Source organism: Cibotium barometz, chromosome 56 (assembly GCF_041138505.1).
Source record: "Cibotium barometz isolate CiBa-2024 chromosome 56, ASM4113850v1, whole genome shotgun sequence".
Classification (NCBI taxonomy): Eukaryota; Viridiplantae; Streptophyta; class Polypodiopsida; order Cyatheales; family Cibotiaceae; genus Cibotium; species Cibotium barometz.
In genome coordinates this window covers 14,427,558-14,450,891 of record NC_141101.1, presented here as the reverse complement: position 1 = coordinate 14,450,891, position 23,334 = coordinate 14,427,558, and the positions used below count along the sequence as shown (strand labels likewise).

General features: G+C 50.6%; 1 protein-coding gene across 1 annotated transcript in view; it reads right to left on the bottom strand.

Annotated features, from left to right (window-relative positions):
- Nucleotides 1-623: 623 nt before the first annotated feature.
- Nucleotides 624-23,334, bottom strand: part of LOC147606934 (uncharacterized) — a 66,906-nt gene continuing 44,195 nt past the window's right edge. The window contains exons 6-9 of the mRNA XM_086790958.1: nt 22,614-22,720; nt 21,387-21,480; nt 21,216-21,285; nt 624-2,177 (exon numbers count right to left, since the gene is read on the bottom strand). Coding sequence (XP_086647084.1) covers nt 1,153-2,177; nt 21,216-21,285; nt 21,387-21,480; nt 22,614-22,720 — 1,296 coding nt within the window. The 3' untranslated portion in view covers nt 624-1,152. The remainder of the gene's footprint in view (nt 2,178-21,215; nt 21,286-21,386; nt 21,481-22,613; nt 22,721-23,334) is intronic.

Sequence of the window (23,334 nt, the reverse complement as noted above, 5' to 3'; positions counted from 1 at the left end):
TAACGAAACAATATAACACTACAATAAGAAATTGATACCTTTGTTCATAAATAAGTAAAGCCAAGTATAATATCGAAAGCGCACTTTTCAAAATTCTGAGAGTATTTGTTAAGATCAAGGTAGATGCTTCAACTATTAAATTAAAAAAGACCATACCACAAACTCCTTGCACATGATCATGTTAAATTGTATCGATTGTTGTTTAAGTTCATCATATTGACTACAACTATGATTATTAAGTGCATGTGTGCCTTCATGGGGAACAAAAAAGAAAGAAGGATATACACAAGGTATGGAAGGGAGGTGTGACAAGTCTCTCCTTAAAACTATAATCTTAAGAAAACTTGTCATTCTCCCATTTAGTAGAGTACTTTCAACAATGAAAGTGGAGGACAATGACTCAAGGCGCGGCTAGACCATAAGATCGGTGCAATGCGCGCTAGGCGCAAGAACAAAAAAGTGAGTACAAAAAGATGTATAGCATATATAACTGGTGTGAAATAAACTGATTAACTCACTAATCATCAGGGCAGAAAACTACTATATCATATGCATGTGAAATCCCACAATAAGTTGATACACACACGGGCATGCACGCACACATGCACACATGCTCTTCACTATTAAATATAATAAATTTTCTTTCTAAATCTGCTGTTTTTTTCCCCCATGACTTTGGGAATATATATAGATACGGTTCGATTTAGGCACTGTATAAATGGGGAAAGATAATACAATGTCTTCACTTGCACATTGTTGTTGACATCTAAAATTGGTTCAATCGAACCTCTCGATGTCTCTCTGAATACCCTTACATTTTTCACTCAAAGAAGAGCCCTAAGCTCTTAACAGCAACAAAACTTCCCTAAACTCGGGGACCCATTACATAGTTACACAATGCTGCACTCCCCGAGTGGTCTCCCTTTCTCAACACAGGGACTCCTCCCAATCAGAGGTTAGTAGAATATACTTCTTACAACAAACCTATATGGATGGTATGAGCTGCAAACAACCTCAGTCTCATGACCCTGCTTGACACAGCAGTGAGATTTCTCTTCATTTCCATGGATTTTCATGTGCCTGTTACATGAGGTTTCAAAGGCATCTCATCACAAGGTACTTCTCTGTTTCAAGGCTTTTGCATGAGTAGAACTACTGAGAGAGTTCAGGAGACTGCCAACTGAAGGGAAGGCTGTTGCCAAGGCTACTCAATATATCATTACTCCCAAAATCATTAAGAAAACTTGGATCTTGAATAGCTAGGCTTTGCTCCTCGGCAATCGCACCCAAACTCTCTGTGTTATTCACAGACAGACTTGCACCCAAACTCATCACATTTCCGTTACCAGACAAAAAGTTCTGATTCATCAAACCATCGCTAAAGCTGCTGCTTACCCCTCCTAGATTCCCACTATCACTATCACTTACAGCACCACCAATCCTTGCACATTCACCACCTACTAAAGCTTCATTTACATTACCAGAACTTGCCAAGCCATTTGCATTAATTATCAAGTTTCCTACCCCCGAAACCATACCTCCATTCAAGCCCACGTTCATTTTGATATTTGACCCCCCTGCAAGTACTTGTTGTTGGTGTGCAGCTCCACTTTTCAACTGAGATGGCATCATCATTTCTTGCAGTTGATGTGCTACATTTGAGCTCTCATGCGGGTTACCTTGTGAAGGTTGGCCCGAGGACTGGTGTAGCAAGTTCATGGCAGAGCTTAGAGAGTTTTGCTGAGCCAAATGAGAAAATGTGCTGGCAGGTGATGGTTGGCCACCAACTGTCATTGATGGATGGCAGTTTTGCAAAGAACCGAAGGAAGAACGCTGCAAAGACATTAAAGAGTTTGAAGCCAGGCCACTGGAAGAAGTATTAACATCCGCAGCCATTGAGCTATTAGGACCGTTATTTTGAAGTGTATGCTGTAAAGAGGTTAGTGAGTTCTGATGGAGAAGGGTTGGAAAGGAGCCTATAGAGTTCGTATTCTGTGCCACACTGTGTATTGACCCAGTTAAGCTGCTGTTGTTGGCACTTGTAATGGTGGGGCCTGCTTGACCCATATTTTGCTCTGAAGGAGGAGCCTGAGACCCTACCTGCTCTAGCTGCCGCAATGCCTGACCAGAAAGGCCTCCCAAGCTTGTAGTTCGGCGAGGGAATCTTAGCAGACTATCTGCAAATGTCAAGCAACATAAGATGAAAGAAAAAGTCTTTACTACCACTAGAAAACATGAAGGAAATAAACAGGTTTTACAAAACGTGAGTTCAATCAGAATCAATCAAATGAATAAAACACTTCACAAGCTTCTTCCGTAAGGTAGCATGATACTAGTCAGATAACACCTTCAACTATTTACATACGGCACATGTTACATGAGGTATAAACCTAATTACATTTTAGACATAATTTGTTATTGTTGACCTTAAGGACTTTGGTTGCTCTTCTTCCATAGAGAGCACTGGGTCCTACACCTGACCAAAAAATTCGAGGCAGCCCATTCTTGCATTAGAGACCAAAGAGCACCAGCAAATAAATGATTTACACAAATCAAATCATTAATTACTACTTCGACTACGTGTAACGTTGCTATTCATCAACCCACTAACACCTTGTGCAACAATTTTCTTTTCTTCTCCCCATCAAGTCAATCCCTAAATTCACTTTTCTTTGTTTCTTCTCCGCTTAAAGTCAATCCCTAAATTCATATTTTGCTTCTTTTCTTCACCATGCCCTCTTGTTCTCAAGACGAAATAATCGGCCTGTAGGCACAAAGCAATCAGCAGCGGGTGTCACTAGTGAGCGTGCACGATCCCTTCTGAAAGCAAGATGCCCCAAATCTTGGAGGCTTAATCCCTATACCCAGCAGCTGCAGATCTAGGATCTCCTTCAACGGAATGGCAAGCTCCCATCACAGAGGGGAGAAGCTATGTTTGCCTTCTATTCTGGAGGAGGATGGTATCACTATTTGACAACACATTGTCACCATGTTGCATCACATGGATACTTTAGCTTATGTAGCTAGTTTCATACAGTTTTTTCTTTTCCCATGGTTCAGATTCATCATGGATACATTGTAATACCTTTCTAGTCTCATAGACTCTCTACGGATTTTGAAGACGTTAATCTCTCCTTGAGGATGACCTTACACCAGCCCAGGTGGCACACAGGAGGGAGTGCATGCCTCGCATACTGGAAGCGCAGAAGGCAGGAAAGTGAGCAGTGTACAGAGAAGGGAAGGTGATTATCACCGAGCGGCGCTCTCCATGATGGTGCGCGACCTATGAGACCACACTAGAGATTGCAGTCTCAAACTGCAATGGCACTCTACGAACAGATGCGGGTCTGTTCGAAGCAACATTTAGAGGGTATGACATGGTCCTTTATACAGAGACACAACAGTGCCAGGGGAGCCGTTTACCTGAGGTGCGGGGATATATATGGGAGTCCGTCCACCGCCCACAGCCACGTACAGGACGTGGCACTAGAGGCTCAGGAGGAGTGGCCATATTATACAGAGAAGGCGTGACACGGTCCTTTATACAGAGACACACCAGTGCCAGGGGAGCCGTTTACTTGAGGTGTGGGGATATAGATGGGAGTCTGTCCACCGCCCACAGCCACGCACAGTAGGTGGCCCTAGAGACTCAGGAGGAGTGGCCAAATTATACAGAGAGGGACTGCAGCATGTGATACAAGTGGTCAGACGGAATGAGGATGCACAGTTCATGTGGGTGAGGATCCGGACAGAGAGGACCTGACATATCTACCTTGCAGTGTGCTACTTTGCACCATCCACATCCAGATATGCCACTCGTAGGAGACTCCATATCTGCCACTCTATGAGGACATTTTGAAGTTCTCCAATCTAGGGGATATCCTCCTTGCTGGAGACTACCGCCCGGACTGCTAGTGCACAGGTACCTTTCTTTGAGACAGAAGATCCCATGTACCAGGAGATCGATACTATGAGCACAGATCTCGAGCGGACATCAACAGGACATGACAGTCCATACAGACTATGGGGAGTAACTCCTGGCCCTTGGAGGAGCTCATGGATTAGCCATTTATAATGGCCTAGCCCAGTGGCCTGGCTCCAGCACCTTCACTTGCTACCCCTTCGGACATGGAGCTAGTACACTGGACTACTTGGTGAGCTCTCTCTCCTTGATACCCCTCATCTCGGATTTTACCATTTCGCCCCGCCCCATTGATGTTGCAGCTGATCATGCGTACTTAGCTTTCTCACATGCCAATACACCATCCAGCCACCAGCCTTACCACACCACCGCCACCCGAGATACCACTTCACCAGGGATACCTCTCCTCTGACCACATTTTCGGCACCCTCTCCGACCTCGACCCACACATCCCAATTGATGAGCTTACCACACAGCTTGCAGCCACCCTTCACTTATCCACTGCAGCCGCTTTCCCTCACACCAGAGCCACCCCGGACCACCTAGAGGGACTGTTCCACAGAACAGTTGGTATGATGAGGAGTGCTGCGAGACCCATGCCCGCCTACAGCAGCAGGTCTCCACCACTCACCAGCAGGCACGACAGATCTTCCGCTGTCTTGTACGGAGGAGGAAGCGAGCCTACCTAGCTCACCTCGAGCAAGAGTTGTACAATTATTTTTGGGACAGGACTGCAAGGAGGCTTGGAGGCTCTTCCAGGATGGTCGCCCACCGACCCCGATCATGTCACCCGACATATGGCATGCAATGTGCATACACCACCTCCCTTTACCACGTCCCCGGACAACCACCTCTCCCCCACCCTCCTAAGCCTCGCCCCACCCACTCCTCCTCCTTCCACTTGAGCATAGTTGTTATGAGGCGCGCCTCTTACAGTTCGAGGCATTCGAGGCGTACAGCTGCCTGATCGAGGCGTCCACCCAAAAAAAAAAAAGGCTGGTGTAAGTCTTTAGACGGGGGCTTTAAGGGCCCAAGGCAGCCCCTCTCACACACACTCACTCTCCCTCCTCTCCCTCCCTCCCTCCCTTAAGCCTTTCTCAAGACCCAAAGTTCAAAGTTCAAACTTCAGACACAGTAGGATGATGATGTTTTTTATACCCACTTTTTTTTTCCATGAAAAGATCCTTTCATTAGTTATAAACAGAAAAAAGCCCAATGGGCTACAAACCCTCTCTTGCTCATAAGAAGGCAGAGCAGAGATCCAATCAAGGCAGCTAGGGAGACTCTCCCTAGGTGCAGAAAAGTACAAATAACTAAGAGGTTATATCATACAATAGGAGGGGGGGAAATCCAAACAGGTGGCCTGTAGTGCCAGCGGGGGGTACCCGCATGTAGAGTATAGAAAAGGCCGCTGCGCCAAGTGGTGTGGAAGGCCTGGCGTCGCAAGATCGCTCGATCCGAGTCGCCCCGGATGCGATCATACTGGCCTCGCAGGGTGTGAATCAACTCCTGCCAGATAGCCCGAACAGTCTCTGCTGGTGGCTTCAATCTTCCCTCAAAGGCCCTGAAACAACGGGCTCTCCAGGTGAACCATATAGTGAGGTTGCTGAAGAGCTCCCATCGTAAATCCCTCTCCTGTGTCCAGCCGGCTGTCGAGAAATCCGGTAAAGGAACAAGGCGAGGCTGGCCCCCAATGAATTTGATGGCCTGGCTGGCCTGCTCCATCTCGTATCCCAGAGCTAGCCCTGACGAAGTCGACCAAGCAGCGGCTCCCCACGTATACATTCCCTCTGGAGTGAGGGGGGCCAAAATGTGCAGAATCCTCAGCCAAATCTGTTGCGCCTGTGGACAGTCCCATAGGCAATGTCGCTGTGTCTCCAATGGGTGGCCGCATCGGACACAGTCCCATAGGCAATGTCGCTGTGTCTCCAATGGGTGGCCGCATCGGACACAGGCCGGCGGAAGGCCACTGTAAACAAGCCAGGTGCCAACTGCAGAGCCCCTTTGGGCAACCAGCCACACTGGAAAGCCGAGATCCTGCGTGCCTGTCTGCTAGCCTAGAGCCTGGTCCAAAAATCCTCCAAGAACTCCTGTGAGAGTCCCTGTAGCCGCCAATGCTCCGATGCAGCTCGAGAGACCGTCCTCCTCGCAGTCAAAATATGCCTCCCCAACCGAGCAGTGTACTAGAAAAGGTGATCTTTGTGGCCTCGGGAGACGCATAAGGATCATGCCACTCGTACTCGCCAGGGTCCCACTGGAGCCGGGCCAAGAGACGCGCAGCATATGCCCATATGCACCAATCAGAGTCCACATCTGCAGGGTCTGTATCAATATGCCACTTCCGAGAAGCAGCGGCCACTACCCGTATCCTCTGAAAGATGCACTATGCAACCAAAGGCGACTCCGCCTCCACTCTCTGAAGTCTGCCCTCATCCTATATCTCATACTAGAGGCGTCTACCATCCTCAGTGCAAGCTCTGACAGCAATCAGGATCTCCAACTGTGTAAAGGCTCCCATCCACCGTGGGGCCGCTGGCTCAAAAGGCGTGAACCACTCCTCAGTGAGAGCCTCCTGAATGTCATCCCTCATAATCAGCCCCCCTCTGAAATGACCAAGCCTCTCCACCTAGATCTCCTCCGGGAGACTGCAAAAGGCCTACCAATCTCCAAAACTGCGTGTTGGGCCTGCTGCCAATGGTCCCCAGGCTAGACGAGGCCGAGAACCCAACATATGACCCTACTCTGTGCGTACCGCGGGGCTCTAGATGAGCGGCTATCTGGCCTGCTCCTCCTCACAAGTGGGAGGTCTCTGAGAAAGCCCCGGTCTCAGCAACTCCAAAGCTCGCAGGATACTCAAGGCAAATCTGTCCTCCCATCCTCTACTGAGGCCTGTTCTCCTCATCTCTGTGAAGATCCACCGTGTCTCTGGTGCCCAAGTGCCCCCTGCTGGGGGAGCTCTAGCCTGCAGCAGCTGAAAAAGAAGCTCCTTCCAAGGCTCAACGCCTGGAAGTAGCCCCCGAACAATAAGCTTCCCCAACAAGGCTCTACTCTGATCAGCTGGATCTATAATGCCCAAGCCCCCTTGGGCCAGCGGAAGAGTAATAACTGCCCAAGCAACCTTAGCCCGGGCCGGCTGACCATCCCGCCCAGACCAAAGAAAGTTCCTGATCAGCCTCTATACCTGGCTGATGTAAGAGCTTGAGAAAATCCAACAAGACGTGATATACCACATAGTCGCTAAAAGCACCTGATTTGTCACCACCACCCTCCCAGCCAAGGAAAGCCGAGCTGTACTCCAATATAAAAGCTTCTTCCGAATGCTCAGAAGAAGCGGGGCGATCTGCTGCTCAGGTGACAAAGTCACAAATCAAGTCCAATCTCGCATCCCAAATACCGCACTGTTGTGCCAGGAGGAATCCATCTAAAACCCGGGTCTGGGCTCCATGCCAGAGCGGGGACGCTACTGATCCAAAAAGCCACTCTCTTGCGCCAATTGATCAATGCTCCCGAAGCCACACCAAAAACCTGTAGAGATTGCTCTGCCCTCTTTAGATTGGCCTCGTGGCCATGCAAAAACAATCCCGTGTCATCAGCAAACTCAAAATCAAGCAAGTCCTCACCCCGGACTGGAAGCTGGAGTCCTCTCAAACCAACCTTCTCTGCTGTCAGATACATGCTCATAGCCTCTGCAAAGAAAAGAAAAAGGAACGGAGTGAGAGAGCATTCCTGACGGACTGATCTGGTCAGCTCAAAACTCGGCCCCCGTCCTCCTGCCATCAACACCTGGCTACGAGCTGTGGAATATAGAGCCGCCACCCCTCGAATCCAGTCTGGCTCAAAACCCAGGCGAAGCATAGTGCCCTCCAGAAAAACCCAGTCGACTCTATCGTATGCCTTCTCAAAATCGAGAAGCATAACGACCAAGTCCTCGCCGAGAAATCTAGCTCGGGCCATCGCCTGCAGTTGTCAAGGATACTGCGCTCCTTGACAAATCCTGTTTGGGTAGCATGAATCAAATCCCCAAGGAAGGGCTGGATCCTCAAACTCAAGGCCTTGGCGGCTAGGACCTTGTAGACAGTATTGAGGATCGTAATAGGCCTCCACTGCTGAATATCATCTGACACTCCCTCCCCCTTGGGGATAAGAAAGATCAAGCCCTCTGAAAAACTCTGTGGCATCACCCCATTGTCCAACACATGCTGAAAACCCCTATGGAGGCCTGGCCCCAAAAGGTCCCAATAGCGCATAAAAAAGGCAGGCGTCAATCCATCCTCCCCAGGGCAACTATGACACGCGAGGGCCCTCAAAGCCTTACCAAGCTCATCCTCTGAAAGGGGCTCACCCAAAGCTGTGCGCATACGATCTGTGACCCTCCTCTGCACATGGGCCCACACAGTCTGTCTCTGCAAGCATCACGTGTCTTCGTGGCTCGCTCCGCTGAAAGCAGGTCTCTGTAGAACTCAGTGGCAATAGCTCTAATCTCCTCGAGCTCAGTGGCTAACGATCCGTCCTGCCTCCTGAGCTGGCGTTCTCCTGCTCGAGCATGGCAGGGTCCTGTGATCTCAAAAAACCCCCCAGTCACTCTATCACCAAGCTGAGTCCACTGAGAGGCCTGGCAATGATAGTAAAACTCGTGTGTCTGCTCCTCTGCCTTTCTAACCTCCCGGTGGCGTGCCTCGCTCAACTGGGACGCCACCCACTCACATGTAGGCTGCTGCTCCTGAAGGCACTAGAGCGAAGCAATGCTACGTCTCAAGCGACGCTCCCGCTCTCGTGTCTCTCCCAGCCATGTCAAGGCTGTAGCGTGCAAAAAAGAGCTGAGCTCGATGAGCCCCTGGGCACACTGGTCTGCTGCATCCAGGTCAGAGCTCTGGCTATCCTGCCATATCCTCTCAATGTCCTCAAAAAGACTGGGGTCTATAAGTATCCTCTCTGGGATCCTCAACTGCAAGCTGGTCTCCCGTGTCCTCTCCTCAAGAGTCAAAATAACTGGCGCATGGTCTGAGAAAGAGGTGCCAGCGAGAATGCCAATGGAGCCACCATGCTCCCCGAACCTGTCGCCCACATAGAAGCGATCAATCCATGATAGATAAGTCCCTCCCTACCGGTGATCCGATCGAGAAAAACTAAGATTGTCCTGAGAACGAGAGAAAGCCTCATGCTGCCATGCATCAGTGATCCACAGTGTCATACAAAATCGCTCCCAAGCTGCAAGCTCCGTGCCGTGCACTGTAACATGACTGCCTCCCACCCTATCGGCCGGGTCCTCAAGCATGTTGAAGTCTCCCCCAACACACCAATGTGCGGCCTCGGGCAATGCATCTGTAACAAGGTCGAAAACTCTGCTCTGGCACTAGCATGATTGGGCGCATAGACATTGAGCACACCAATGTGCTCATCGTGCATCCTCAGAATAACATACTGCGCTCTATCAAGCACAGTGACCCCGCGATCCACAATGGCCTGCCGCCATGCATCCGCAATGACCATACATACTCCTCCCTACCCACCCAAGGGGCCAAAACCTGCAGACCAAAAAGTGTCCCATCTACCAGGCATCACAGAACCATATCTCCGAATCCTGCTCTCACTCAAATGGTGCTCCTGCATCATCAGAATATCAATACTGCCCCCAACCAGGCATCTCTAAAGCTCCTGCCTCAAGCAACCACGATAACGTACATAGTGTGCACCGCCAAGGCCCTGTACATTCCATGAGATGATCCTCATGGATGACCTGCTGAGGTGGAGGCTGTCTCAGCCATACGGCGGGCCTTCGCAAGCGGCTTGGATGGAGAGTAATCCCCATCCGAGCGACTACGAATCTGCCCACCCGGTGTGCCACAAGAGTCTCGGACCAGGCGCCAGTGGCTGTGTCCCATAGCGATTGTCCCCTGCTCGGAGAAAGAATCCTCATGCATGCATACATAGCCAGGGTCTCGCGCTAGGTCTACCACTATGCGAACCACCAAGTGTCGATTCCCGGAGGCATCCGCACTCCCGGTATCAAAGAAATGTGCCAACTCCCAGAGTCAGCCTACCATGTCTGTAATCTCCAAGTCGCTCACATGGTGAGAAAACTCAACTGCCCGTGTCTGCAAAATACTAAGAGCAAGATCTAGAGTCCACTCCCGGTCACGAGTGCCGCAAAGAGGGAAGGAGAAGGCCACCGCTGAATCAAGTGCCTCCTCCCCTCGGGCCGGAAGTATCACCACATGAACTCTGATAGGTGCTGGCTCATGGGGGCCCTCCGCTCCAAATAGGCGTGTAAAGGAGTAGTCGAAAGCCTCCGAGCGCTGTCTAGTGTCGAGACTACTCAGCCGACTGCGGATAGAGGATATCCGTGAAGCACGAATCGGCATGGTAGGTCTCCTCTGCGGTACACGAGCAAGGTCGGTGCTCAGTGCCCGCCGGATTGTAGGTGAGCGCCAGGGCACTACCAGTGCCTCCCAGGCAGCTGAGACGAGCGGAGGGGGAGGAGGGGAGGGAGAAGGGAGTAGGGAAGGCGACGCTGAAAATGCGGGAGCGGGAACAGGAGGAGGCGAGGGTGGAAGCGAGGCGGGAGGGGGGGACGGGGGAGGGGGGGGTTGGAGGTGGAGGTGGAGGTGAAGGTGAAGGTGAAGGTGAAGGTGAAGGTGAAGGGGGGGGCGCTGGCATCCCCTGATCCTCAGTCTGCGCTGGGGTCTCCTCCTGGAGGGGAGCAAAGCTGTTCCTCACTAGAATCCAATGATGCTGAGGCTGTGTCTGCTGCTGCGTCGGTCTCTCGGCATGCTGCTGTGGCTGTCTCCTTCTACGGCGCCCCTGTCCAAGCTGCCAATCAGAGGTCTCTGTGGGCTGAGCACGTGTCCTGGAGGCTACCTGCCGAGCTGCATCTGTGGACGGGCCATCGGAGGTCTGCTGCTGCGGTGAAGGTCGGGGTCTCCTGCAAGGGCAGGCCTTGGCCAGGTGGCCGACCTGCCTGCATATAAAACATTGGTTCGGGAGCCCCGAAAACTCCACTCTCTGATCGATCCACCCCCCCCCCTATCCTAGGTAACTGAACGACCTTCGGAAGGGAGGAGATGTCAGAAACCAAAACTCTGACCGAAGGAAGGGAGAAGATGTCATGAACCAAAACTCTGACCGAAGGAAGGCCAGCTGCTCTAGCCACCACTGAAGCTGCTGTGGACAGTGGGGCCAGTCTCAAGCACCGAGCCCACCAATAATCCTATCCTGGAAAGGAGCGAAAGGTACTCGCGGCGAAGTCCAGGAAAGCAAACAGTGACATGGAATAGGCGCTCTCCCTGCTCGACCGCTGCTGGGTCGAAACCATGCTGCCAATGTCTGAAGAAGGCCCGAGCGCCCCTGATGTCAAGGGGACTCATGGCTAGGACCTGGGCCACGCTCTGGGCTGTCTCGAACTCAATCTGGTAGTGTCCGCGGCCCAGTAACTGAACGTCCAGGATCTTGCCCACATCTGCAAGAAGGCGGGCTTGGAGAAGATCCCGGATCTCCCCTCTGCTAGGGCGGGTGCCAACTATACGGCAGATGGTGGAATGTACCTGGAGGCGTTCCACCTCTGCAACGAGGCTCGCTTCCTCTTCTGGCGAAAGAGAAAGCCTGATGGGGGTATCCTCAAGGGTGGGCAAGGGGGCTACGGAGGAGTCCCTCTGAGGTGAGGCAGGAGGGGCCTCCATCAGAGTCTGAAGCTGAGTCGAGGGCGAAGCGGAGACGGAGGGTCTGGCAAGAAGCAAGCTGCACGAAAACGGGGGGAAGCGCGGAGCGGGGAGGGGAAGACCGAAAGCGAGGGGGGGAGGGGCGGATGACAGAGGAGAGAGAAGGAGGGGGGGGAGGCGAGGGGAAGCGAGGAGGGAGCGGGAGCGGGCAACGGGAAGGGCGCGATAGGGGGCGGGAAGGGCGCGAAAAGGGGGGGGGGGGGGGCGAAAAGGGGGGAGAAGGACGCAAAAGGGGGGCGGAGGTAGGCCGGCAGGCGGGCGCAAAAGGGGGGCGGGGGGACGCGAAAGGAAGAGGGGGCAGGCAGGCAAGGGCAGGACCCAGAGGGGGGGCGCGAGCAGGCGGGGACGAAGGAGAGGGCGAAGGGAGAGAGCGAGGGCGCAGGCGAAGGCAGGCAGGCGGGGGGCGAGGGCGAGGGCGCGGGCGAAGGCAAGGAACGAAGGCGATGGCGATGGCGAAGGCGAAGGCGGGCTCGAGCGGGGGGGGGGGGGGGGGGGGGAAGAGGGCTTCAGCGAGCGAAAAAAAGTCCTCTTTTTATACCCACTTTTGGAGCTCTCTCTATACTCTACCATTTCATTTCAGTTCATTTCATTTTACTTTGTACCCTTGAATCTTGATGATGTATCCAGATGATGAGGATAGACTATTTTGGTCTCATAGGTCATTTTGGCCTTTTGCAGACGTTTAATACAGCTTTCTTTCTTTCACACACACTCTCTCTCCCTCTCGCATACACACCCTCTCTCTCCCTCAAGGCTCGTACATACACACTCTCGTCTCTTTCTCTGTCTCTCTCTCTCTCTCTCTCTCTCAACTTTCACTATATATATATATATATATATATATATATATATATATACTACTCTCTCTCTCTCTCTCTCTCTCTCTCTCTCTCTCTCAACTTTCACTATATATATATATATATATATATATATATAAAACAGACGCCTCTAACAGGCCTCTAACGTCTCTAAAAAATACAAGTCTTTTGAGGCGCGTACCATACCCGCCTCGTACCAAACGCCTCTGACGCCTCTAACAACCTTGCACTTGAGAGATGCTATTAACAGGATGCAGAATGGGAAAGCGCACAATCATGATGGGCTGATTGCCGAGCACTTCTCACATGTAAGGGATGTATTGGCTCCAGTTTTGGTTCATATGTTTATTAGGGCCCTATGTGAGGGTTTCCCTGCCAGTTGGTCTTCTAATATCATTGTGCCCATTCTGAAAGCAGGTGACCCCATGGATCCCGGTAACTATAGGACTCTTATGATTGGTCATACATTGGCCAAGATTTATGGATCGATCCTGCAACGTGAGCTCAGCAAATGGACGAAGGAGCAGAGACTCAAAGGACCAGGGCACGCAGGTTTTGGTGGAGAGGACACTCCACACTGGGTATCATTGAGGAGGGGAGAGCACATGGGCACCGGATATAATGCTGCTTTGTGGATTTCCGCAGGGCACAGTCCCACGGGCTAGGCTGATGAGGAGACTGCAGGACATGGGAGTACCGACAAAGTTGCTTTAGGGGATCCTGTGAGGTCGGAAACCAACCCGAGACCCCATGGGGCTTTGGGGGTATGCTAGAAGACCACGCCGAAAATCATGCATCTATATGGGGATGAAGTGCAAGGAGAGGCGAAGCATGGACTCATATCTAGGCACACATAGAAAGCACTCACGCACATTCATCCCCATATAAATGCATGATATTCGGCACGGTCTAGCATACCCCCAAAGCCCCATGGGTCTCGGGTTGGTTTCCCAACCTCACTCTATGAGCATGTCATTGGCAGAGTGAGGGCCCTAGGGGGGGAATCAGAGGACATACATAGCACTATTGGGGTGAAACAAGGCTGTCCTTTATCTCACATTGATGAGGTGTCTGACTACATAGACAAACAAGGAGATCCACGAGCACTTTTGGCAGGAGTTTTGATACCCATTCTATTGTATGCAGATGACATTGTCCTCATTTCTGACTCTTCAGAGGGGCTGCAGAGACACTTGGATGCATTACAGGCCTTTTGCGAGGATCGGGATCTCACCGTAAACCTTGGGAAGACAAGGCTATGATCTTTAACACGTCCCTGCAATAGATAGGCAGATCTGCACAATAGTTTACATATAGTGGGAAGCCAGTGGAGCATGTGACCTCTTATGTATACCTTGGGATCACTTTTATAGGACCGCGTATCTCTATGTGGAAGGCAGCCGAAACCAGATTGATGTGTGGCCATGCAACTTTGGGCTCATTTGAGAGGCAGTGCTCACAAATAAAGTTTCAAGAGCCAAGGACAAAGCTCTGGCTATTTGACACATTAGTCACACCCGCACTACTATATGGAGCTCCCATCTAGGGTCCTAGCTTATACCACAAGAGGAGACGAAGGGAGGAGCCAGCTGAGATAGACATGGAGGATGTATATAATGGGTGGAAGCTGATGGAGAGGTCTCTAGTAATGATGATCTCACACATGATTAGAAGTAAGCCATCAGTGCCACACGAGATTGTGCCGGCGGAGATAGGGGTTGCACCGATTATGACAAAGGCCATTTTCCAGAGTGATGTACTGGCACAGACTATGGGAGCTCCCACCAGACAAATACCCCAAGCTCGCCCTAGAGTCCTCGAGACAATTGGCAGTAGACGAAGACACACAGTGTTGGTATGCCCAAGTGAGCACTTGGTTTGGTATGCATGTCATGTAGATGGAGGCACTCCCTCCGTTCCGGTACAGCATAGAGGCGCCCTCCTTTTCTCTCAGCCGCCTAGAGCTGAACAGGGTCATCAAGAAGGACATTGTGAGACTAGATACTCAGAGGGCATAGCACCACCTTAGGATGAAGATAGCCTTTTACAGGGACCATTTTCTTTGCCCGACAGAGGACGGCCTCATCACATGCCCACACTACATGGACACACATCTGTCATTTGGGGTGCGATGTGCGATTGAACAGATCTGCACCTCATCCCACCGTTGAGAGTGGAGATAGCCAGATATGGGCCGGGGGCATAGGATATGTCAGCTTCGTCATGCAGAGGCTGAGACAGAGGCCCACTATGTATGCAGCTGCCCAGTATACTATGAGATTAGGTGGAGGTTCCACTGCCTCTTCCGAGATGGATTTGGACCACTTTCCAGGATCATGGATTTCCCAGACCAGAGATGCTTGGGGCTTTTCCTCCTTGGGTTTGCAAACACAGGAAGTCCCTTTTGTGGCCCAAACGAACGATACCTGTTAGAGGACCAGTACAGAGAGCTCCCACCTACTTCTTCCAAACCAGAGCAATGAGGGCACATTCACCCACTACACTCAACCTTAAGGTTGATGCAGGAGCTCAGCCGAGACGAGTGACACTAGACAGAGCCACTGAGTTATGCAAGAGCCCGGCGCCCCCGATCCCATGGTCCCCACCCACGCCCGCGTCACTATAGGAGGATCAGAGCCATCATCTCCCACCACCATAGGACTTCCTCCCGCCGGCCAAGGTTTACTACATTGGGTGCCATGTTGCAGCGTCCTATGTAGGATATTTTAGGATGATATGAGAGCTGGACACTTTTTGTTTTGGGATCAGATCTGACATTCAGCTCTTGTTACTTTCTTTGATTTTTACATTTAGTACCCATGATGATGTATTTCATGGACATGATGTAACCTTTTGGTCTCATAGGTCATTTTAGCCTTTTTAGACGTTATTACTTCTTTCTTTCTTTCTTTCTTTCTTTCTCTCATATGGATTACATGCCCTCGTTCCACTATAGTTTGGATGCACCACTATTACCTCTCACCCTCCAGGACATTAACCGACTTATCCAAGCTGATCTCTTTCCCTCCCACGCCTCCCTTCTCCTCTCCCCCGTGGCCTCTCCAGTTCCTCCCCCCGTCTCCCTTTGGCCCCTCCCCACACCCTCTCTCTCTGGTGGATCACTCCCAACCGCTGCCATCTCCCTCTTCCCAGGTTCCCCATCGCCCCCCCCCCCCCCCCCCCCTCCCGTCCTCTTCTTCTAAGCCTGCACTCCCCCCTCCCTCCGCCTCTCCTGAGCATTCCCGCAGCCCTCCAGCCGCACTTGATATGGAACAGAGGCTCACTTCATTAGGAATTGCCTGACCAAAGGAGGAAACAAAGTCCGTCCACCGATTGATTCATCACTTCTCGGAGCCGGTAGAGATGACCATTGCCACCTCCCTAGTGCCTGCTCTCCCACCAGAGTCGCCAGGTGACCCCCGCAAGATCCTAGGGATGCTAGTGGATTACAGTTTCTTATGATGTCTCCCTATTGAAGGAACTAATATTTTCAAGCAGATAGAGGCTCCCATTCGGATTTGTGTGGTTTTCCATCATTCTAGGCCTTCCATGCCAGAGAGTGTGCAATGATCTTCTCCTTTCCCTTGAGTGCAGTCCCGGGGACGGAGTGGGACTCGGAGTCGGTGGCTGCCACCACCCAAGGGCAGGCAGTGGAGCTCTCGCACCATCTTCATGATCTACACATCGCCGACATGCTCATCCATCTCTGGCCCCTAGCTCGGATGGAACAGAGAGGCTCAGGCCATAGAGATCAGGACAGGGAGGTGGTATCCTCCAGCCTCGAGGTGCTGCTCTTTGTGTTCCTTCATATCTCAGTTGCAGTACCCCTTCCCCCTCTTACAGATACCTAAATACCGACCGATGGAGTCCAGAGTATATATACCTAGATGAATACAGGAACATGCCCAAATTCACCTTTTAGGAACGTGCATGTTATATACTCATGGTAGTCAACCCACAAGACGATATAACTATCAACTCCATTATGCATAGTATGGACTAGATACTACGACATCCCCACTAACGTCATCAATGCCCAATAATGGGTGTAGAACTCTGTATCAAGATATGCTCTCACACACGCACTCCACAGACACATAAGAGCATATATTCACACAAAGGCCTTTGAGCTTGAACTGAGTGGCGACACATGGAGAGCAAGATCTGTGCCCACCTGGTGCGCCTTTGTCGTAGGACGACTCCTCGTCGAAACCCACGCCCAAGACTCTTCGAGTGGAGGGCAGTTTCGATAGTTCTGCCTCCCACAGAGATTGATATGCGGATTGCCCCATGGAACATTCAGGGTTTGGGGGAGCCTCAACGCTTTAAGAGGCGAGGCATCCTTAGAGGAGAGCTCCACAGAGCAGCAATCGGGGGACCCATCGACATTCTTTTCCTCCCCAAAGCACCATTTTCCAAGGGGTGTACCCGTCGATGCGGAAAGATTTTACTAGGCAAGATTCACACTTTTTGGTCTTCCTCTTTTGGCCCCTCTGGGATGCAAGGGGGAGTTTGTATTTCTGTCAGTGAGCAACTCTTGCCGGCAATGGTTGACTCAGTCATTGGGCGAGCTTAGTGGGTTACCATTCAGATTGGAGAGAACTGTGTGGGCTTCCTCAATGTTTATGCCCTCAGGCTGACTGTTGGTGTATGGATGGAGACTTTAACATGATTGAGTCAGCAGAGGACAAACTTAGAGGAGGCACAGCTACAGTCTCAGGCTCAGAGTACTCTGCTTGGGAGGAATTGATCCTGGCGCTTAAGAGACAGGACCCTTGGCACTTGCCAGAGTTTGGGTGCAGCCCCGCGAGTCTGTGCTTCTTGCAATTTGACAAGAGGAGCATCGGCCCCAATCTTTCTCAATTTGATAGATTCTATGTGGATGAGTGGGCTTGCAGTCGTGGGGGCATGATTGGTATCTTGGCGAGCACTACTTTCTCTAATCATGCTCCGGTTATCTTGTACTTGGAGGACCCCTGGAGGGAGGAATAGGCACATGAGCACTAGGATTCGGAGCAGCCTCATACAGGACTCTGAGATCTAAAGCAAGATAGAGCAGATATGGGAGGGACTGGATTTTATCTCAGGTTCCGCCGCATGCACCTTGGATGCGGGCCTTGGTGAGATCAACAGCTTTTGCAGGAGGCAGAACAGAGCAGATTGGCAGGATTTCAAGAGCAAGAGAGGAGCATTCGGCAGGGTCTTGCTTTCCTCGAGCGTCTTTAGGAGAGTTTCCCTAATAGCCCGTGGATTGAGAGTCAACTGGCTGCTGCCCGTACAGAGATCAGATCCATAGACAAGAGAAGGGTGGAGTACAGATACCCTGCCAAAGCTTCCTTCTCGACCCACGCCGGAGATAGCACAGAGCAGATTGACAAGATTCCAGGAGCAGGAGAGGAGCATTCCACGGGGTCTTGCTTCCCTCCAGCTTCTTCAGGAGAGTTCCCTCCATAGCCCGTGGATTGAGAGTCAACTGGTTGTCGTCTGTACAAAGATCAGATCCATAGAGGAGAGGAGGGTGGAGTACAGATACCATGCCCGAGCTTCCTTCTAGACCCAAGCGATTTCTTTGAGATTGCAGGCCCTCACAGGCAGAGAGATGGTATCGCAGGCTGCGAGGCCAGGATGGAGCTATTGTTTCTAACCTCCCCCATGTGAGATCCATTGCCACGGACTTTTTCAGAACCCTCCTCATGGGTGCCTCATTATCCACACAAGTGGTGGACATGCGAGAGAGGCCCTAGCGGTGCACGAGAGAGGTGGTTCCCCCCGCTCTCCAGACCTTCCCATTGACTCCCTTCACAGCAAAGGAGATGGCGGAGGCCTTGACGGCTCTTCCTAGGGGCAACAAACGCCCAAGGGCAGACGGGCTTCCAGTTTCCTTTTTTCTTCGCCACTGGGATCTCATGGAAGGTGGCCTTCAAGCATATTACAATTACAAGTGCCATGCCAGAGAGGCTCTGAGAGAGTCTGATTCACTTGATTCCTAATAAGGAGGGTAGTGACAGATTGGAGATTCAGCAGTGGAGACCCATCACCCTCCTTGGCACCCCCCTACAAGATTTTGGCCAATGCCATCAGCCGAAGACTTCAGTGTTTCCTCCCCAACTTGATCCATGACACTTAGACTGGTTTTTGTTCAAGATCGAAGCATTCTCGACAACAGCTTCACTTTTTGGGGGGGCGACAGCTTCAGCATGGATGCAACAGTAGGACCTCAATGTACTCCTTTTGGATTTTGAGAAAGCATACGATAGAGTTGACTGGGGCTTTCTTAAGGGCACAATGCACCGGATGGGGTTCCTAGTGGAATGGATCCGTGGTGTTTCAGGCCTCTACTCGGCCTCTCACAATCAGGTTCTCATTTAGGGAGAACGGGGTGACAAATTTCCCCTTTCTCGCTTGGTCTGGCAGGGCTGTCCACTGGCACCATACCTCTTCCTATTTGTCGCCAAGGCCATGAGCAGTTTTCTCTCAACCCAGGAGACGGGGCTCCAGGGATTGCGTCTCCCCATCCGTACTCAAGAGGAGCTGCTGGACTCAAAGTTTGCAAATGACACAGCAGCATACTTATCTGGAGATGTGCGGAATCTCCAAAGATTCAAAGAGGCGATAGAGATCTTCTATCGCGCATCACAAGTGCAGATCAATTGGCACAAGTCGTGTGGTTTTTGGGTAGGCTCTCCACCCACCCCGACTTAGCGTCTAGATGAGGCTTTCTAGTGGATCCTGAGGGGCACTCTAGTCCGCTATTTTGGATGCCAGGTGGGCATCGATATCTCCCCAGAGCAACAGCTAGCCCTCCTCCTGAGCATTCACAAGAAGCTTTTGTAGTGAAGTTCTCTGAGGCTTGGCCAAGGTGGCCTAGAGAGTGATTATTCAGCCGCGACACAGAGGAGGCCAAGCATCATTGGCCCCACCATTTAGAGCCGTGCCCTACCAGAGGACTTCTCCCAGGTGGTGAGATTGTTAGAGGACTTCTCCCAGGTGGTGAGCCTTGGAAGGACTTCCTCCTAGCTAGGATTTCAGCCCATACACCGAGCCTAGGGGGGCCATGGCCACAGAGCACCAGATGGATCTTCGCAGAGATGCGGACCCACAGCTTTAGCCCAGCTTTTGAGGACAGATTTTCCGCCAGCCTACTCCGAGCTTGGGATCACCACAGGCTGGCCCTCCAGCAGTCAGTTCTGGTAGCCTCGCAGGAGCATCTTCAACAGCCCTTGATCTGGAACCCCTCTGATCCATTTACCCGATGGCCACATGTCGGGGGCACTACCTAGGGTTGATGTCGAAGCTGAGTCTGTCTCTATGCTGGATCCTAGCAAGGCCTCTCTCCTGAGACTCGGGGAGGAAGCTATCTGAATGCAAGCCAATCTCCAAGGGATATGGCAGGTCCTATGCTCAACGCTCCCCAGTATACATGACTATTCCTCAGGAGTGGTGGAACCCTATCTCTCACCCGACCCCCCCCCCTACAGTGGCTGGGCATGTTTACTAGACATGATATTCTCTTGGTAGTTCATGGCGCGGCCGAGAGTTGTGCTTTGCTCACTTTTTCGATTGGACCCCATGGCTGATTACAGAGATCAGAGCCTCCTATGGATGACTACAGTGGAGTGGGACCTAGGGGAGTGGACTTAGCGTGATCCTGCTGACCGGGAGGAGACTCTCGGTAGCCCGTTCTTCGCATACACCGCACAACTAGGCCGCAGGATCCAAATGCCCGAGGTTGAGGACACCCCGGCAGCAGCAGTACACTGGCAGTTTCTCTCAGATTCTTGGAAAAGGCTCTGGGACAGTTTTTGGCCTTGAAAGATCACCCTCTTTCTTCGACTGTTGGCACACAGGAATTTGGCGGCTGGCACGTGGTTGGCCATTGGAGGTCAGCCAGCAGTTTGTTCAAGGTGCGGCCACCCTCAAGAGTCTCAGCGACATTGTCTTTGGGATTGCCTGAAGCATCAGTAGGTTTGGTAGCACATTCTCCGCATTATCACGATGGACAGGACCTCGAGCCGTATCATTTCATGGGGCATTGTCGCTTGGGCCACAAAGGCTGAGATTGTCATGGCTTATGAGGAGGAAGGTGGGGGGCTAGCCCTTCAAGTCTCTCACCTTCACATTTCGGCAGTACGAGTCCCAGCCCCATCTACTGATCATTGGACTCAAGGTTCGTGCCAGAGATGGGAGATTTGTGGCAGCATTGCAACCTCGCACATCTGATGCAACGAAGCCATCGGAGGCACCCACACTCCGCCTGCAGAATCCATCAGGAGCATTTGGCTCAACATCGTTCATACCCTTTGCGGTCAATGGGGAAGCTGCAGGGTGGCTCTGACCGCATGCAGAAACGGCGGGAAGCCTCCTTGAGGCTCTGGCAGCTTGGCCCTTTTCTCAGAGATAGAGGTGGTAATCCACTTTTGGCATTACAGACCACCAATGTGGTTATTGAATATTCCCTCCCCCTCCCCTTGTATGAGATAGCCTTCCCCTCATAGAGCGGCTAGCTGGTGAAGTGCATCTTTCTCCACCTTTTGATTCTTTCATCCCCGTCTCATACATGGAGGCAAGTTTATATCTAGCCCTTCATGGTTGTATTTAGCCCTTCGAGGGTGGTTTTTTGTTAACTAATAGAAGGATCTTTTTCCCGGAGAAAGACACTACTTGAAAACACTCAGACAACCCATAGCAAAGCACACTGCAGGGAAGCATTCAAGTTCACATAACTGAAGCAAGAACACATTTGAAGAAAGGAAAACTTACCTATTGGCCCAATTCTGTTTTCCCTGCTGAAATCAATCAAGTCCTTCATACTGTTTACAACCTCTGAGATCTATTCATGCAAAGGGCCTCACTCAGGGATCACATTTGAAAAAAAAAACAATTAGTTTCTGTGCAGTCTATACAAAAGGCCATTGGAAGCCTAGAGATTACCTGAAGACAGCGAACATATCTCTTTGTATAGCCAAGATCATTCACTGTCGGTGCCTCCAAGGTCCGTGTAAGCTGTCTGGCTGCTCCCACAAACCTGAACCAAACAAACGCCCAAAAAAAAACTCCTTTCTGTTAGCAAAGCATAAACCCAGCCTAACCTCTCTGTTTACTCACATACAATGTTAGTTTTTGTGAGATGGATTACAAGATTGTTCAGTTCCATCCATAACTAGAAATATCATCAATTGCTGTTCCTATGAAGCCAACCGATGGGTCCATTATCCTTTTTCTATGTGTGATGCATTGACGTTACTTGGGCTACTTAGAAAACTAAGGCTTGCATATGAGCCCTGACTTAGAGAGGAAAGACGCTATGCAAGTGTGACTGAGAAAGGAAGTGGCAAGGATGAGGGTGTGACAGCACCAGGTTGCCAATAAAGTACGCAGAGATGTAGGATAATTGGGGATATACCTGACCTTGGTTTAACTGCAGAGTAAGTTGATTTTCAGCTAATCTTTTAAGTATTTCCCTTTCGGCTTCAAGTTGCCTCACCTACTTGCCTGTATGCCAACCTACTTCTCAACCTGCACTATAAAAGGAGCCCACATGCTTACTAGCACTTCGTCAATAGAGGCAGCCTAGCCTGTCTTGACCAAAACTGATCATCACCTCTATCACTACACGCTATACTTATGTGTCAGCTTATACCGTCCCTTGACCAGATACCTTAGGGCTGATCATCATTTTTATCACTAGTGGAGCATCTAGATACTATGCTAGTGTGTGAGCCTATACTAAACGAGCCCACACGCTTACTAGCACTTTGTCAATGGAGGCAGCCTGTCTTGACCAAAACTGATCGTCACCTCTATCACTAGTGGCGCCTCTACTTATGTGTGAGCTTATACTGTCCCTTGACCAGGTAGCTTAGGGCTGATCATCATTTTTACCACTAGTAGAGCATCTATATACTATGCTAGTGTGTGATCCTATACTGCCCCTTGACCGGGTATCTTATGGCTACCCTTTTGTTAGCTTAGTTAATTTCTGCTGATGCAAAGCAAGTTAAAAGCACTATAATAGCTGCAAAAACTGTCATATCCAATGATTTCTAAAGTAGTTGATCCACACAAATTATACCGCACAGTTGCAGGTCTTTTGCAAGTCTGTATGATATCAGGTAACTTCTAGCTATGTATATCTCTAAGGTTTGATTCTAAACTTACAAGTGACAGCTTGTTTGAAGATCCTGCATAGAAAGACTGGATGCTCCATTTTGATTTTGACCAATTGAGTTCTGGTACTTCTGCGCAATAGCAGCTAACTGTGTAACCTGCAACAACAGAGCTACTTCAAATGCTGCCACTACAAGTTCTAATGCCAACACACATAAATATCAAACAAAGAACCTACAAGTGTTTTCTTTTGATGACATGTAGAAAAGGACCAAGGTTTTACAGGGATGGGAAATGAAGAGCCAAGGGTTAAGGAGGAATATGCATGATTAAGAAGAGGCCGAAGGAGAGAAGGTCAAGGGACAAGATAGGATTGGACAGGCCGAAGGAGAGGTGGTGAAAGGCCAAAGGAACCCTGGTGAAAAAGGTGAGAAACAGGGAGAAGTGAATGGTTAACAAGAGGTGAAAATTTAAGGGATAAGAAGTCAAGAGCCAAGGTAGGATGTGAAAGGTTGCGAGAGAGGAGATGAAAGGCCATTCTCCTTGTGAACACAATGGTAAATGCTCACTTTGCTTTCACAAATCATAGTTTCAAGGTTGTGTGACTCTCTCCCCTTGAAGCCAAGGTTGCTAACAACATCAAGGGCTGCCAAGTTTTGTACTTCTTGTCAAGAGAGAGGAGGTTAGGGGGCAACATAGGATGTAAAAGGCCAAGAAAGAAAGAAAGAAAGAAAGAAAGATATATTAACGTCTGCGGAAGGCCAAAGTGGCC